The 16,331-nt window shown below is 40.1% G+C and overlaps 2 protein-coding genes across 3 annotated transcripts in view; both read left to right on the forward strand.

Moving 5' to 3' along the window:
• BMT2 (base methyltransferase of 25S rRNA 2 homolog) overlaps positions 1-5,015 on the forward strand; it is a 35,630-nt gene extending 30,615 nt beyond the window's left edge. Inside the window, exon 5 of the mRNA XM_054817167.1 lies at positions 1,752-5,015. Within this exon, the coding sequence (XP_054673142.1) occupies positions 1,752-2,381 (630 nt within the window). The 3' untranslated portion in view covers positions 2,382-5,015. The remainder of the gene's footprint in view (positions 1-1,751) is intronic.
• A 2,427-nt stretch (positions 5,016-7,442) lies between these two features.
• Positions 7,443-16,331, forward strand: part of TMEM168 (transmembrane protein 168) — a 30,839-nt gene continuing 21,950 nt past the window's right edge. The window contains exons 1-2 of one of the 2 annotated variants that reach the window (XM_054817117.1): positions 7,443-7,671; positions 11,896-13,162. In XM_054817117.1, coding sequence (XP_054673092.1) covers positions 12,026-13,162 — 1,137 coding nt within the window. In that variant the 5' untranslated portion in view covers positions 7,443-7,671; positions 11,896-12,025. Of the gene's footprint in view, positions 7,672-10,615; positions 10,841-11,895; positions 13,163-16,331 lie in introns of those variants that run through there. The other variant, XM_054817112.1, reaches the window with a different exon arrangement.

Genomic DNA, 16,331 nt, shown 5'->3' on the forward strand with positions numbered 1-16,331 from the left:
CTGGGCTGATTTAAGACTTCAGAATAACAGCCAGAGGGTTCTTATGGTAGTTAATGTTGTCTTCTGACCTCAAAATTTGATCTGATAACTTAGTGGTAGAAGCTGAAAATAGAAGAACTGGTAAAGTCTTCTGATTTAGCAGATCTTTTAGGTAAGATACCAAAATACTTTAAAAACACACTGAAGCATGGAAGCTTCTTAGGAAGTCAGTTTCTTGAATAATGTTGAATAGAGGGTTAAATAATTCCTTAATTAATAAAAATAGATTAATCCACTTTCTGCATACAGAAATGCTTTGGATATAGACTAAGTAGTTGTGTAAAATACTTCAGCTAATTTGAGGAATAAGAAGGATGTAATTGTGGAAAAATTAGGAGAGGAACTGAAATGTTATATAATAAAAGAATTAATGTCTTTAAATTGTTTAGAATCTGTTTCATATAGAGAGAATGTGTAAACTGTAGAGAGATGGATATGGAAATATATTTCCATTAAAAGGTTTTGTGTTTTGAGATGGGGCGGTGGAACTGCACCAACAAAAGATCGGTATTCTCTTTAGCTAGGCATTGTTCACTCACCATTTTCGGTGTCTTGGTGTAAGGTAAGAATCTTCACTTTGGGAAAATCCAAATACAGTTTCATACTTCTGGGAAACATGCTGAATATGCAGCAGATGTTGTATTGAAGTAAATATAATCTGAGATAAAAAAGAGGCTGGAAAGGTACTGCAATTAAAAATCAGAATATACAAGTATGATTGTGTTCTTAAATGTCACTGGATGCACTGAAATATGTCTGCTGTTTCAGTGTCTAGAAGGATTTTAATGTCAGTTCAAGACTTGTATATCTAGTGTTTAGTAGCAATCTCCAGTTTAACAGCATTTTTGTCCTAAAACCGCCTGCAGAGTTCTGAATCCACTCAAAATGTACTGTAGTCCTGAAATTCTTTAGCGTTATTTCTACATAACTGTTTCATGAGTATTTTTCCACTACCGAGAAATACTTGCAGTCTAAATTGTTTTTTTAACTGTGTATGTATAACCGCTAACTTTTTAAGTCTTGCTTCTAATAAAGTTAGTATGTTACTCTGAACAATTATTCTTCAAAGCACTTCTTTTTGTTAAAACTTATTAGAGGATATCATGAAATTACTACTGTTGATTTCCTGTTCTAAATATTACAAGGAAGCAGAATATAGCCCTGCAGGTATAATGGCTGCAATTAAAATTTCTTGATTATAGACACATAATGCAAGTCTCTTTCTTTTTTTTCATATTGGAGGCCAAGATTAAAGCTACTGAAAAATAAATTACAGGATTTTTTTGAACAATGATTACTTTTTCTAATTTACTGCATCCTCTCAGAAGAGAATGTGATATGATGTAAATAGAAATAACATTTTTTTGCTACTTGGAAACAATTGTGCGTATCAGTTGCTTTATGAATACTTTTACAATAGTGTCCTAGTGATCTCTTTTGAGTATTGTTTCATAAAACATGCTCTAAATATTTTCGTGGCATGAAAATGCAACAGATCTAACTCCACCTTTCAGATGTGCTCCACAGAATATTTCATCTCTGCTTTCACGTTCACTTACCTGTTTAGAGTGTGTTGTTCACTACACATTCTCTAGACATTAATAGTAATTTTTGTTTTGGAGAGGTTATCATTGATTTCCTGCAGGTTTGGATTGTATTTGCTCTTTAAACTAACCTTCATGTTTGGTTTTCTGTTTTTCTTATTCCACCAGAGCGTATACAAATGTGACTTCTTAAATCTTCAAATTCAGCAACCTCTCCAACTTGCACAAGATGCTATAGATGCCTTTCTTAAGCAACTGAAAAACCCCATTGATTCTCTACCTGCAGAACTGTTCCATGTCGTTGTTTTCTCACTCCTCCTTTCTTACTTCCCATCACCCTATCAGCGATGGATATGCTGCAAGAAGGCACATGAACTTCTCGTATTAAATGGCTTATTACTTGTAATAACTCCTGATTCATCTCATCAGAATCGCCGGGCTATGATGATGAAAAGCTGGAAAATTGCCATAGAGTCCTTGGGTTTTAAACGCTTCAAGTATTCCAAGTTTTCTCACATGCACCTGATGGCATTTAGGAAAACTTCCCTGCAAACAACAAGTGACTTAGTTAGCAGGAACTACCCGGGAATGTTGTACATCCCACAGGATTTCAACAGTGTAGAGGATGAGGAGTATTCCAACACTTCCTGCTATGTTCGATCAGATACAGAAGATGAACAGCTAGCGTATGGTTTTATGGAGCTACCCGATGCTCCTTATGACTCGGACTCTGGAGAAAGCCAGTCTAGTTCAATTCCTTTCTATGAGCTAGAAGATCCTATATTGCTTCTAAGTTAATGTAGTCGTTGAAATGCCCTTTCAGTCAAACCTCTTGCTTAACTAATTTTGCTATACTAACATGGGCTCAACACACACAAATGGTTTGCATAAAGAAAATGCAAAGGTTTACAGAGTTTGCTATTTTTTTCTACTTTTGAATTTTAAAATTTATTCTTATATGAAAGTGAAAAAGTACAAGTTTTATGCAAATGACTCATGTCATAGCATAAATTGCTGTTACTTTCTTTAGATTTGTATCACTAATTTTTTTTTTTTCCCAGAAAGGTACCATTCTTTTCTTTAGTGCTGTGAAGTGTGAATTCTATTTAATTTGCTAAATGTTGTTTCAGTATTTTAACTCAATGTGGTTGAGCTTAAGGCACTGGAGTTGGTGGGCTTCTGAGAAGTATATGTAGGAAGAAATAATTCGCACTTTAATTAATGTGCAGATAGGTTAAGACACTTGGTTACCCATGTCCCTTCTTAATTATGGAACAAAACTTTTTTCCAAAATTTGTTTCACTCTGGTTAAACCTGGGCTGGAGAAACTATAATGCTTGCACATTTGATTTTACGTTTATTGCAGCCCTCTTGAGATAACACCAAATTGAGATAACACCAAAACACTGGAATAAATTCATCCATAGTTACATATACTGCATAATTTCATTGCATAAATAGTAGTTAGACATGAGATTTCTGAAGAGGTTATCTCCCCCCGCCCTGAGGAGTATGGTACGTCAAGACAATTATGTTTCACTTCAAAGCTGGAACATGGTTTTGCAATTTTATGCGTGTACAAACACTAACATATATTAGTATTTCCCTGATGATGGTGTTCTGTATTCTCTTCAAACTGTGTTTTTTGGGGGGACAGGGTTCATTTTGTCATGTTTTAAAGTAAATTATTTATGCATTTTAAAAACAAATAACTCTTTATTTGTCCTTATTTGTAGACCTCCCAAGTAACTACAGACAGATTTTGTAAAAAGGAACATAATTATACAAGTTTCTCAAGGATACACATATTTGGACCCCAAAATCTTCTGTTTAGTTAAATAAAAACTCCATAGCTGTCTGAAAACTAGTCTGCACTGTAAGGAGATGGAACAGAAGTGTTTTACATCTATTCAGTTTTTTAACTTGTGTAATAAATTTGTGAGTTTTTGCAGGAAAAAACCCAATTGTGTTCAGTGGTAAACATAGAGGATTCAGTATTAGTTTAGCTCAGATTTCCCTCCATTTAAAAATAATGGCCAGAACTTTCAGATATGAATGTTAGGCTGTTAAATCTATATGTAAGTGCCTAATAATAACTGATTTGAACTAGGTGCCACATCATGGTTTTAAGACTGACTTCAGCAAAATGGTAGAAAAGACTAATATATAGTTTCACAGGTGGTTGTGATGAAATATACCTTACACCATATTAACCTACCATGTTGTATTTATAATACAGAAGTTACCAGATAAACTGAAGTTGTAGTGTGGATTTTACAGCGATTGCTACAAAAATGAAACTTACTCCTTCCATGGAAGTTTTGCACTGAAAGTGTCACAGTTTGACCTACCTGTTTTTCTTTTATACTGTCTCCTACATAGAGTCATCCCACATTGGTCCAGCTTACACTTAAACATGATCTGGACTGCAATGCTTTATTCTTTAAAGTAAGCTTTTTGTGTCTCTCTTCTTAAATATAAAGCATCCCCCAATACCTGATTCAAATTTGTTATTCAATCTGAATGATGTAGTTATACAAACCAAACAATTATATTCTGATATGTTAAAAAAAAAAAAGCTTAGACATACAAGTATCATGGTTGACTTTTTAATTTTTTTTTACAGAGAATACTTCTCTAATTAAATACACAATGGCTTTGAAATTGGCTCTAAGTCAGTATTTGCATCTAATGCTTTACCACTTCACATTCCCTAAAATGTTTGTCAGTCAGAGCCTTTCACCTTCCCAGTTAACCACTGACTCCAGCAGTGCTCATGTTAAAGCTAAAATATTGGTGCTATAAATTCAGCTCTTTATGGAAACTTAATCTGTGCATACTTCAAAGTGTACCTAACCAGCTAACATACATGTTGGCATAGGTTAATGTAAATTAGTTTGTGATTCATACAAAAAGGCAATTCAGACCAAGATTTATCCCCCAAAAAGAGTTTAAAATATTAACATTTAAAATTTAAACCTTGGCATGTTGGTGACACCATTGTATTTGTGGTTTAGGGAGCTGAGATTCATAAAGGCTTGGGTTTTTTGCTGCTCATTCTAAATACCTGAAGTGGTTTTTTGTTTGTTTAGGGTTTGGGGTTTTTTTTTGGGGGGGGAGGGTTGGATTTTTTGTTGTTTTGTTTTTCAAGGGACAGTAGATTGTGGTGGAGGAGGAAATTTACACAAATACTTATACCTGCCTGAACAATAAAGTGGTGATATCAGGAGTTGTTGGGTATTTGACTTTGGTGCAAGAAGAATGTTTCTAGGTTATGAAATGTTTGAAAATTATGACTGTGCAAGAGATTTGTTGTTAAGTTGCTGGAGAAGAAAAGGAAAAAAATGTATATTTGCATTTCTGTTGTCTTTATGTCACTACTTTTTGTGAACAAAGCACATTTATTAAAAAAAAAAAACAAACTGAAAAAAATTTTAAAATTGTTTCTTTGGGGTACAGGTGTCATCCTTTTTTCTTCCTGTGCAATGGGTTATGTTGAAATCCAGTGAAACCACTGCATAGTCATTTTCCTTATTGTCAGGAAAATAGTTTTATAAACAACTGAATTATAGTAAAGATGTTAAACTTGTACTTTCAGCTGCTTCATCTCCATTGGGGTTTTTGCTTTACAGAAGGGTTTTTGGAGTTCTTCCAGTTGATCCTGCATCATGTTTCTTTGCCTGCTTAGGATGCAATCACTTGCTAATACAGTTCCTCTCTTCTCTTTCTAGATGTTTGGAATTTCTGTTCCATCTCCCTGAAATACCTTTGCAGCACCCCTTGTACGTTGGCCCTTTGAGGTCATTGCTCTATTTTTCTGTATGGTGATTTTGAGTCCTGGAGTTGTTGGGAAAGGATGGCAATGGAAAAAGAACCCCAAAGGACTGAAAATGCAAAGCTCCAAATCAGATCCAGATTCTAAGAAAATTAGATTTCAGCAGATGCAAAGTGTGTCCCCAGCACTGCAGAGCCCAGCTGGTATATTCTGGTCTCTTACTTGACAGTGAAGATCAGAAAACATGATTTCACAGCTGTTCTCACTATTGCTTCCTGCAGAGTCTTTCTGTTCTTTTCAGCTGCAGGGAGACTTGCTGACTGGCTTTAAAAGTATTTATTTATTTAATTGTATCTCCATTAATAATCAGCATCTCTTTGATTCCTTGCAGTTGGGATAGGTATATGTTCAGGTTTTCTGCTCCTTCCTTCTTTCCTCAATTTTCCTCAATTCATTGTTTGTACCTGTAAATAGCATAAAGAATTTTTCAGAAGGGTTGCATGTCACAAACTTGCACAGAAACTTAGTTGTGATGGGTTTGGTTTTTTTACTTTTTAAGTAAAATATTCTCCCAAGAAGTTCAACAAATAGTTGCTTGAAGAGTATTCCTAAATCACAGTTGGACAGATATAGTACCAACTAAGTGTTGTCCATGATGTGGGTAAAGCATCTGAAGCAGGTGACATTTACTAAGCAACTGAGATGCCTACTCTTCTGCTTGTTGAAGAAAAACCTCTTAGGTTTTGTTTTTCTTTTTTAACTGATGTGGCTTTTAGGCCTGTTGGCCAGTTTTATTTAAAATCTGAAGAGGGGTAAGGATTTTTGAGATGGCTGAGGTTCTTGTGAATCAGTTATCTGAACAATTGAGGCAGGAAAAACTGACAAAGTTGAGATGTTTGAGTATGCAGCTGCCCCTGTTCAGCACTGGTGCTTCTTGACTAAGGGCATGAAGGGGCTGGTTGTGATGAAGGGATTACAGGAACAGAGGACATCAATCTGCAGCAGGCCAGCCCTCTTGCAGTTCAGAGAGCCCCTATGCAGCAGCTGGCTTAACTTGCTCAAAGCCGAGCTACCCTTGTTTTGCCCCTCTGAGCAATGGAGCTATTAAGATTGAGAAACTTCCCGCTCTTGTCCACCTGCCTGTGAGGGCCAGTTCAAAACACATGTTTCTAACACAAAGTGTCGTGAAACACAGATGGTCGTGTGCCTTCTCTACAATGCAAGGGTGGTGAAAGCTTCTGTTTGGGAAGCATGAGCCAGTCCAGGACCAGGGTCCTCTTCCTGAACAAGGCTCCTGCTAGCAAATGGTGGGAAAGGCTAGAAAGGGGTCGGTCTGTCTTGCAGTCCTGATTCAAACATAGCGTTCCCGCTTCTGTGTCCTAAGCACCAGTAGACAGTGTTTATAGGTTTGGGTTTGTTTTGGGTTTTTTTTCCATTCTTCCAGCCTATTACCATTGCATTTTTTATGGGGGAGAATATGCTTTCACTCTTGCCTACCATCTAGCTATTACTGAATTCCCTAAGAGGGAGGCAGCTGTGGGGCTGGAGGGTGCTGATGGGAACACTCTGGCCCATAGACGCCAGGGGAGATGTAGGTGGCTGTCCTTGTAAGAAAATGTTGCTCTGGCCTCTGGACAGCTGGAGCATCGCAGCACGGCCCCGACCGAGGCCTGGCCCTGGCAGGGCACACCACTAGCGCTGCTCTGCTCTCCCCTCACCTGCCTACACGCTGTGGACCGGACGGCTCAGTGCTGGGTCAGCCTCAGGGGATGGGCCATGTTGCTCTCGGTGTTTCCTCTCCACCCCAGGCAGCTTCTTGCCTCATGGCCCCTCACAACATCACTCCCTACCTTGCTCGGGTACAGCGGTCTAAATGAGACCAGAGCTTCCCTCAGAAGCAATACAGGGTGCAATATAGCAATAAGTGTTTCTGTTAAGAAATCTCTGTTTCTGTTAAGAAATCTCTTACTCCCGCTAAAGGTGAGGATTTTTTGCAGGTTGTCCTAGGCCCGCGGGGGTCGGGGGGGCGCGCACACACCCCCTCCCCCCCGTCGCCGGCAGCTGCCCCCGGTCTGTTTGGCACCGCCGGACCGCAGGCACCGTCCCACCGAGCGCCTCGTCGCTCGGGGAAGGCGCGGGCCCGGCCTGGCGGCCGCGGCGAGCCGGGCTCCAGCAGAGTCGCCGGCCTCGCCGTCCGGGCGGCCGCGGCGGCGTTTGAGCCTTGGCGCGGCCCGTAGCCGGGACGCCTCACTCAGCCTCGACATGGCGGCGGCGCTGCGCGGGGGGTGGGAAGTTTCCGGGACGCCTGTTGAGGTGAGAGCGGGCTGGGGCCGGGGCCACTTCGACGGGGGTGGGGGCACGGTGGGGCCTCTGTCCCCCGGGGCTCGGGCCGGGCCTGCCCCGGAGTCGTGTTCATGGAGCAGGGTCCCGTCTCCGCGGCGAGGCGGGGGCTCGGGCACCCGGGCGGCCTGGTGGACAGTCCCGGGGGAGCGCGGCCTCCCCGGGCAGGCCCGGGCCCTGGCGGGGCGGGGGCCGTCTGCACAGAGCGGCTTCCCGGGGCGGCGGGTGGTGGTCAGCGGCGTTGCCCCGGCAGCTCCACGGCTGGCAGCGCCCGTTCCGCAGAGCCAAATGCCCTTCTTAAATTTCCCGGGCCGGCAGCTGGTGCTTCGGCCGGGTGCTCTCCCTTTGGCTGACACCGGTAATCCGTACTGTGGGCTTGGTATTAACGTCTGAAAACTAACGGAGTTGTTGTTCTGAGGTTTAAGGCTATTGTATTAATGTATTAGCTCATTGCGACTGTTTGTTTAAAAAAAAGTCTCACAGAGTTGTTTTTTTTTTAAAAAAATATGTGCTAAACTGGAAGAATAAAGCTGAAGGAAAGCGGGTCTGGTATTTTAGATAGGCCTCAGCTGGACTTTAAATCAATTGCAGTTAAATTACTGAACCATCTTTGGATTTTGGTTCTTTTTTCTACTTTCTTAGACAAATTAGGGTAAAAATTACTTTGGGAATGGTGTTTCTTTACATACAGGAAAGCTCTTGGATAGGTTAGTCTCTAAATCTACTTAGACTCCAGGTTTTGTTTAAGATTGTGTTTGCAAAAGTTGACATACTTAAAAGTGGGTTTACACATTCTGCTTTGGAGCTAAGTGTGATTTGCTCAGATGTGTAGTTCAGGTGTTGCAACTTGAAACTCCAAGGCCATTAGTTTAAGAAAGAAACAGAACTGTCCACCAACTTTGAACATTTTTTGTCTAAACAGTCAAAATCTTAACAGAAATGAGTAACCAATAGCTATGTTTTAAAGAGTAAATGAGATACTGAGATTTCCCATTAAAAATGACTGAATTGCTGCATTACTTTTATTTAGTAATATCTGCCTGATGGGATACATTAATTATGAAAATACTGCCTTTTCTTTTTTTTCACCAAGAAGTTGACCATGTGTTTTGGTTAGAAGACGACTAATGATTAATAGTGTGGTTCAGCAGTACACCTTTTTGCTAATTGGCTAGAAGATCAGGAAGAGGAGGTTGCATTCATGGTTGGAGCTGTCATTTTGTGAATACTTTGTGCTTGAGCAGACTTTGTGTCTTTCCGCTGGGAACAGGCATGTTCCCCTGCCCTGGCACCCAGCGCAGCACGTGGGGCAGCAGCAGAGGAGCTTCTTTTCCCTGTTTCTCACAATATAATGGCAGCAAAACTCTGTCCGCTTGGCACAAGCTGAACCAGTCAGAGTAGTTTTCTGTCAGAGTGGCTGCTTGCCTGCAGGGGAGTTTGCTAGTGCAACGATCCCACCAGAAAATAATTTAGTGACAGTAGCAAAATTTTAAGCCAGATGTTAGGCGGGAGCTTCCGCCCTTTGCGAATGAGCCAGCCTGCTGACTTCCGTGAGGCTGTTGTCCCAATGAATACGTACAGTGTTAGCCCCTTGACTTGGAGGGGTTCCAGAAAGGCTCAGGAATCAAGATAATAGGACAGAGTGGCAGATGTGCTTCAGCGTAGCAGTAGTCATGCGTTAGTGCTGTGGGTTGGAAGGAGATGTGAAATCATTCCTCTATTCTTGATGATCTTAAAGGTCTTTTCCAACCTAAATGATTCCGTAATTCTATTCACAGTTTGAACGAGAGATAACTGGGAGGGTGGAGGGGCATGTGTAGGAGTTGAAATAAATGGCTCAAGTTGTCCATAAAGCGAATGTTGATTGTAGTACAAGAAACAGTGAGACTGCAGACAGTGCTGATACCTGATACATTGTAACCTGCAATAGGATAGCTAACTTTGGGCTGTGTTAGCTATATGAAGCAGGAAAGGAAAGGTTGAGAGGAACACGAAGTATACTGTCAAGTGAGAGGAGAAATATTATGAGATCTTAAGCATCTAGGCAATTCAGAATTGAGTTTGTATGTGTAAAACAATAATAATGAGTACTATGAAAATGTGCAGTTGAAATCCAAAGACCTTTAACTTGCAACAGCATCATGTAATAACCATTTGCTTTAAGTATATGGTATGTATTCTGTTTCGATTAAACAGATTTTTAATGCAAAGTTCGTCAAAGTAATATCTGCAATGTTGTTAGGTATTTTGCATAATATGAAAATGTATGTTAGCAAACTTATGTAATTTAAACAAAAGTAGTAGCATGTCTCTACACCAATTACTCAAGCTGGTCTTACAGTGGGTGTCAGTCTTCAAATCAGCAAATCACTTTGTCTTTTGTTGTTCACTGGTTTAAAAAACAAGAATTTAAAAATCAAGCAAGAATAAAATCTAAGTTTTGAGTTTTAGTCAAGGTGTCCTTTCATACTTCCCGCTCAGCATTATAAACGAAAGCAGTAAGCTATAACCTAGTTCTGAGTGTTCCTGACACATTGGCTGCACTCTCATACCATTAACTCTTTGGAAGTCTCTTCAAGATGGGTAATTAAAAAATGATAAAGGCTACATGTGAGTCTCCTTACTTGTTAGGGACTCTGCCCCTCACCTTTATAATCATACTCTTAGATAAACTTTTTGTTAATAACTTTAAAAACAAAAAGTTATACAAAAATATGAATACTACATAGAATTTCAATAAGTTCTAATTAAAGGAATTTGGATGACTGGTAGTTTTGGGGCTCTCTGTAATTTGTGATACTTCTTAAGAAAATTAGAGATGAAAAAATATTGATGTTGATTTTCTTGTTTCTGCATTTTCTTGTGATCCACCTGTTATTTTCTGCCTTGTTTTCTCTGGAGGTATAGGCTCTGTTTTATTTGTTCAGTGACTCCTGGTTTAGAATTTCTAGGCACAGAAGGATCAAAAATCAGAAGTAGAAGTGGTTCTCTTTACACGTAGTTTCACAGAAAGCTTGTTCTCTGAGTAATTCTTCTTGTCACTTACAACACATTTTGCATACAGAGCAGGTTTGTGGCTTCAAAGTACAAACCTTTTTTGCCTCTAACGAGAGCTCTGAACTATGCCTCTGACAGCTTTGTGGTAAGTAGAAAAGTATACAAATACAGCGAGATGGAGATTTTAGTGGAAATAGAATTTCCGCAATAACTATTCTGTTTCTAATGATAGCAATTAATAGTGTTGTTTATGTGTAAACTCAGTAAGTTTAAACACCAGTAGGACTGCAGTGGTCCTCGTGTTTCAAGACTGAGATGAGACCAGGGAAACGCTTATCCCCTAAGATATTAATGATCTCCAGTGAGAGGTCCCTAGCCACGTTTTCTTACAGAATTCCCCCTAAAAATATTACTATCTGTTCCTATACCATACTGAAAAGAAAACTGTGTCTATTAAATGGATCTGGGTCAGACAAGCTTATGTTTGAAATATAGTATTTATCCTGATTGTTTTGTTTGGTTTTGTGGGGAAAAAAAGTGTCTTGCGGGGTGAAAATAAAGGTTTTGATTGTATATTGAGAAAAGTCTGAATTTTTTCTCTGAAAATGTTGTCTAATCAGTTGATGCATCTGTGTGTCCACCCTCCTCCTGCAAAATGGAGATAATGATAATATCCTTTTTCATGATCTACTGTGGGTTTAAGCTCGTTAACTGATTACAAAGTTCTTTTTATAAATCTTGTAGCTGTTTAACTACTAAAAAGAAGCCTTGCAAAGCATAGTGAAAAGCTTTAGTATAAAGTGAGAACTTACCAAATGTAATGGTGAAGTAATACAATGTTTTAAAATAATATTAAAATAGTTTAGAAGGTAATGGATATCATAGGAATATTTTGGATATCCATAGATATCCAATATAGATACCCAGTGGAAGTTTTTTGTGGAAAAACTGCACAGGCCAGGTTTGGTTTACCTTTTCCTCTTGCTCACATTATGAAATAAGATTTATGCAAACTCTATTTTATATCGGTTTTAATAATGACCCCAATTTGGATAACCTTTAGCAACACACTTGATGTTTATTATGTGGTTTTTGATTTAGAAGTTAAACTTCTTGGTGAGAAGGGATGTGTCATGTTTATGTAGTGTATGATTAAAAGGAATTATTTGTCACTAACACTTCTTTTAATTCTTTTTCCAGGACTTCAGTGATTCTGGACCACTGTTACTGCAATGATATTACAGAAGGCAGCTATTGGTTTCTGTTTGTTGGATGAAACCCAAATATTTACTTTCAGTCAAGTGGGTAAAACCCCTTAACTGCAGTTTTCATGTGTAGGTCACTGCGTTACTGTGTTAGTCATTGTCTCTATGCAGCAATGACCAGGCTAGAAGAAGCAAACAGAGAAGCGAACATGCATTCGTCAGTCAGATACCTTGGCTATCTTGCCAGAATCAACTTACTGGTTGCCATTTGCATGGGCCTTTATGTCAGATGGGAAAAAACTGCAGATGCACTGATTTTGGTAATATTTATTCTGGGGCTCTTTGTTCTTGGAATTGCCAGCATACTGTACTACTATTTTTCAATGGAAACAGCAAGTCTGAGTCTCTCCAATCTTTGGTTTGGTTTTTTGCTTGGCCTTCTCTGCTTTCTTAATAATTCTGCCTTCAAAACAGATGTGAAAGAAGAAGCTACTAAATATTTACTCCTTTCTGCCATTGTTTTAAGGATATTATGTGCTTTGGTTGAGAGGATTTGTGGTTGTATCCATCATCGACCGACTCTGCTGACAACAGTTGAATTTTTGGAGCTAGTTGGATTTGCAATTGCCAGCACGACTATGCTGGTAGAAAAATCTATGAGTATTATTTTGTTGGTCATGGCTTTGGCCATGTTGATTATTGACTTACGTATGAAGTCTTTTTTGGCAATTCCAAATTTGGCAATTTTTGGAGCCATTGCATCCTTACTCTTTTTTCCATCACTGCAAATCCCCACAAACCCATTTGCCTTGGCATGTTTCTTCAGCTGCCTGATTTCAGATCCCCTTCTCGACGTTTACTTCAGTGGACTTTCAGTTACTGAACGATGGAAGCCCTACTTGTATCGTGGTAAAATTTGCAGAAGACTTTCTGTCATCTCAGTTGGAGTCATTGAACTAATCTTTTTCATTCTTGCAGCCTTTAAACTACGTGATTTGGATCTCTGGTATTTTGTGATACCTGGTTTTTCTATTTTTGGAATTTTCTGGATGATCTGTCATGTGATTTTTTTTATAACTCTTTGGGGATTTCACACAAAACTAAATGACTGTCACAAGGTATACTATACCCACCGTGCAGAAAACAACAGCCTTGCCAGAGTTATGGCATCCAAAGGAATGCGACACTTCTGTTTAATTTCGGAACAGCTAGTATTCTTCAGCCTTGTTGCAACTGCTGTTTTGGGGGCCGTTTCTTGGCAGGTAAATAATAATCTCTCCATCTCGATCTCCCTCTTGAGAATAGTCCTGAGAATTGTTGGTTCCTTAAAATTCCTGTGGCATTTGATGGTGTGCTGTGGCTCAGCAATTCAGAGTTGGAACCCTTGGCTTCACCAGTATGCTCTTCAAATTTAACACTTCGTGCTGCTGTGACTGTGGCCTGTTAAGGCAACTGGAACATACCAGCTTCTTTATGTGGGCAGAATGGAAAGAATTAATGCTTCTGGGGCAAAAGAAGTGTGCCAAATATTTTAAGTTTACCTGCTTACGAAATTATTTTGGTTTTGAATTCATTGTGCTATATGAGTACCTGCCCATATATATATATACCAGCCCCCTGAGCTGGAAGACAGGGATGTGGAGCAGAATGAAGCCCTCATAATCCAAGAGGAAATGGTTAGCGACCTGCTACACCACTTAGATACACACAAGTCTTGGGGCCAAATAGGATCTACCAAGGGTACTGAGGGAGCTGGTGGAGGTGCTCACCAAGCCACTTTCCATCATTTATTGGCAATCCTGGCTAATCAGGGAGGTCCCAGTTGACTGGAGGTTAGCCAATGTGATGCCCATGCACAAGAAAGGCCGGAAGGAGGATCTAGGGAACTACGGGCCTGTCAGTCTGACGTCAGTGCTGGGGAACATTATGGAGCAGATCATCTTGAGTGCCATCATACGGCACATACAGGACAACCAGGTGATCAGGCCCAGTCAGCATGGGTTTATGAAAGGCGAGTCCTGCTTCGTTAACCCGATCTCCTTCTATGACAACATGACCCGCTTAGTGGATGAGGGAAAGGCTGTGGATGTTGTCTACCTAGACTTTAGTAAAGCCTTTGACACCGTTTCCCACAGCATTGTCCTGGAGAAACTGGCTGCTCATGGCTTGAACGGATGTACTCTTCACTATGTAAACAACTGGCTGGATGGCTGGGCCCAAAGAGTTGTGGTGAATGGAGGTAAATCCAGTTGGTGGCTGGTCACAAGTGGTGTTCCCCAGGGCTCAATGCTGGGGCCAGTTCTCTTTAATATCTTACCGTCAGTAAGTTTGCAGACAAGACCAAGTTGTGTGGGAGTGTTGATCTCCTTGAGGGTAGGAAGGCTCTGCAGAGGGATCTGGACAGGTTGGATCGATGGGCCGAGGCCAACTGTATGAGGCAAGGCTCAGTGCTGGGTCCTGCACTTGGGTCACAACAACCCCATGCAGCGCTACAGGCTTGGGGGAGAGTGGCTGGAAAGCTGCCTGGCGGAAAAGGACCTGGGGGTGTTGGTCAACAGCCGGCTGACTATGAACCAGCAGTGTGCCCAGGTGGCCAAGGCGGCCAACAGCATCCTGGCTTGTATCAGAACTAGTGTGGCCAGCAAGACTAGGGAAGTGATCGTCCCCCTCTACTGGGCACTGGTGAGGCTGCACCACAAGTTCTGTGTTCAGTTTTGGGCCCCTCACTACAAGAAAGACGTTGAGGTGCTGGAGCGTGTCCAGAGAAGAGCAACGAGGCTGGGGAAGGGTCTGGAGCACAAGTCTGATGAGGAGCGGCTGAGGGAACTGGGGCTGTTTAGCCTGGAGAAGAGGAGGCTGAGGGCAGACCTTATTGCTCTCTACAACTACCTGAAAGGAGGTTGTAGCCAGGTGGGTGTTGGTCTCTTCTGCCAAGTAACAAGTGATAGGACAAGAGGAATTGGCCTCAAATTGTGTTGGGGAGGTTTAGATTGGATATTAGGAAAAATTTCTTCACCAAAAGGGTTATCAGTCATTGGAACAGGCTGCCCAGGGAAAGTGGTTGAGTCACCATCCCTGGAGGTATTTTTTTAAAAGATGTGTAGATGTGGTGCTTAGGGACATGGTTTAGTGGTTGGACTTGATGATCTTAAAGGTCTTTTCCAACCTAAATGATTCTATGAAAATTTGTTTTCAAAGTAAATGACAGTGTTGAACCCTAGTAATGCTCACTAGATTGGGGGCTTTTCTTATGGACTATTTTAATTGAATCAAGGCAAATTTATGTTTTAAGAATGATTTTTTCATTAATTTTGCTTTGCATTTAATCATTAATATGGCGTTAGAGATCAACAGATAAACAGTTAAATTGTTATAGTATGTGCTCTAAATGTCTTGTTTTCACGTCTGGTTATGCACCACATGATATGTCCTCTGAAAGACTAGTTCTTAAAATCACTCAGCATTCTTTGACTTTTCTTTCCATTTCTGAATTAAGGACGTTGTCTTTTGTTTAGCAGAAAGTGTACATTTCTCGCAAAATGCTTGTTTGGTGCCTAAGTGCATTGTGTGGTGTCACAGTTGCAACAGGGTGAAAATGGAGTTTGGTGTCTATTTTCTTTTTGGTTGAACTGAAACCCAACAACAATTATTTTTGCACCCGTGCATCTTTTAAATGAATTACATATATATAATAATATTATATAAAAATTATATATTATTTATGGCAGATCCAGCTTATAGAAATAACATAGTGTTTCCAACACAATTTGCTGCCCATTCCCACAGATTTTCTTAGATTAAATAACCTCCTGGATGAAAGGTATTAAAGAACTTGGTGGAAAAGGAAATGGACAGTTGTTTTGTGTGTTGGTTTTTTTGTTTGATTTGGTTTTGTATTTTTTGTTTGTTTGTTTGAGGTTTTGGTTTGGGTTTTTTTTCATGAAGAGCACTGGAAGTTAACAGACAAGCCTGCGTAGTTTTGCATTTTCTTTGGAAAAGTATCAGCACACATAGCTGTAGTGGAGGCTTGCAGAAAGGACAAAAGGAAGAAATAGAAGCAGAAAGAAGTAGAGAAGAAAAATCCCCAAACTGCATTTACAGAAAGTGAAGGTGCTAATGCACTGAAAGAAATGGGAAGGTGGTTTGTTAGACAGAAATAATAAAGACGGAATATCAGCATGCTAATATTGCTAACTTCCATACTTTTCCTTCTGAGACTTGTGTGATTTTAGCAAAATGTAATTCTTTAATTTTTATATGCTAGATGACTGTTTTTCAGTAAAAGCAATTTTTTACCATCTCTGTCAGATAGTCTTATTAATTTCTCTATCCTTGCCCCTCCTCCTTTAACATGCTGAGACACATTAGTTAATTATTACATAGTTTTAAAATTACTTGGAGTCACTCCACCTAGTTACACCTAAGAAAGCA

The sequence above is a fragment of the Grus americana genome, chromosome 1 (assembly GCF_028858705.1).
Source record: "Grus americana isolate bGruAme1 chromosome 1, bGruAme1.mat, whole genome shotgun sequence".
NCBI lineage: Eukaryota > Metazoa > Chordata > Aves > Gruiformes > Gruidae > Grus > Grus americana.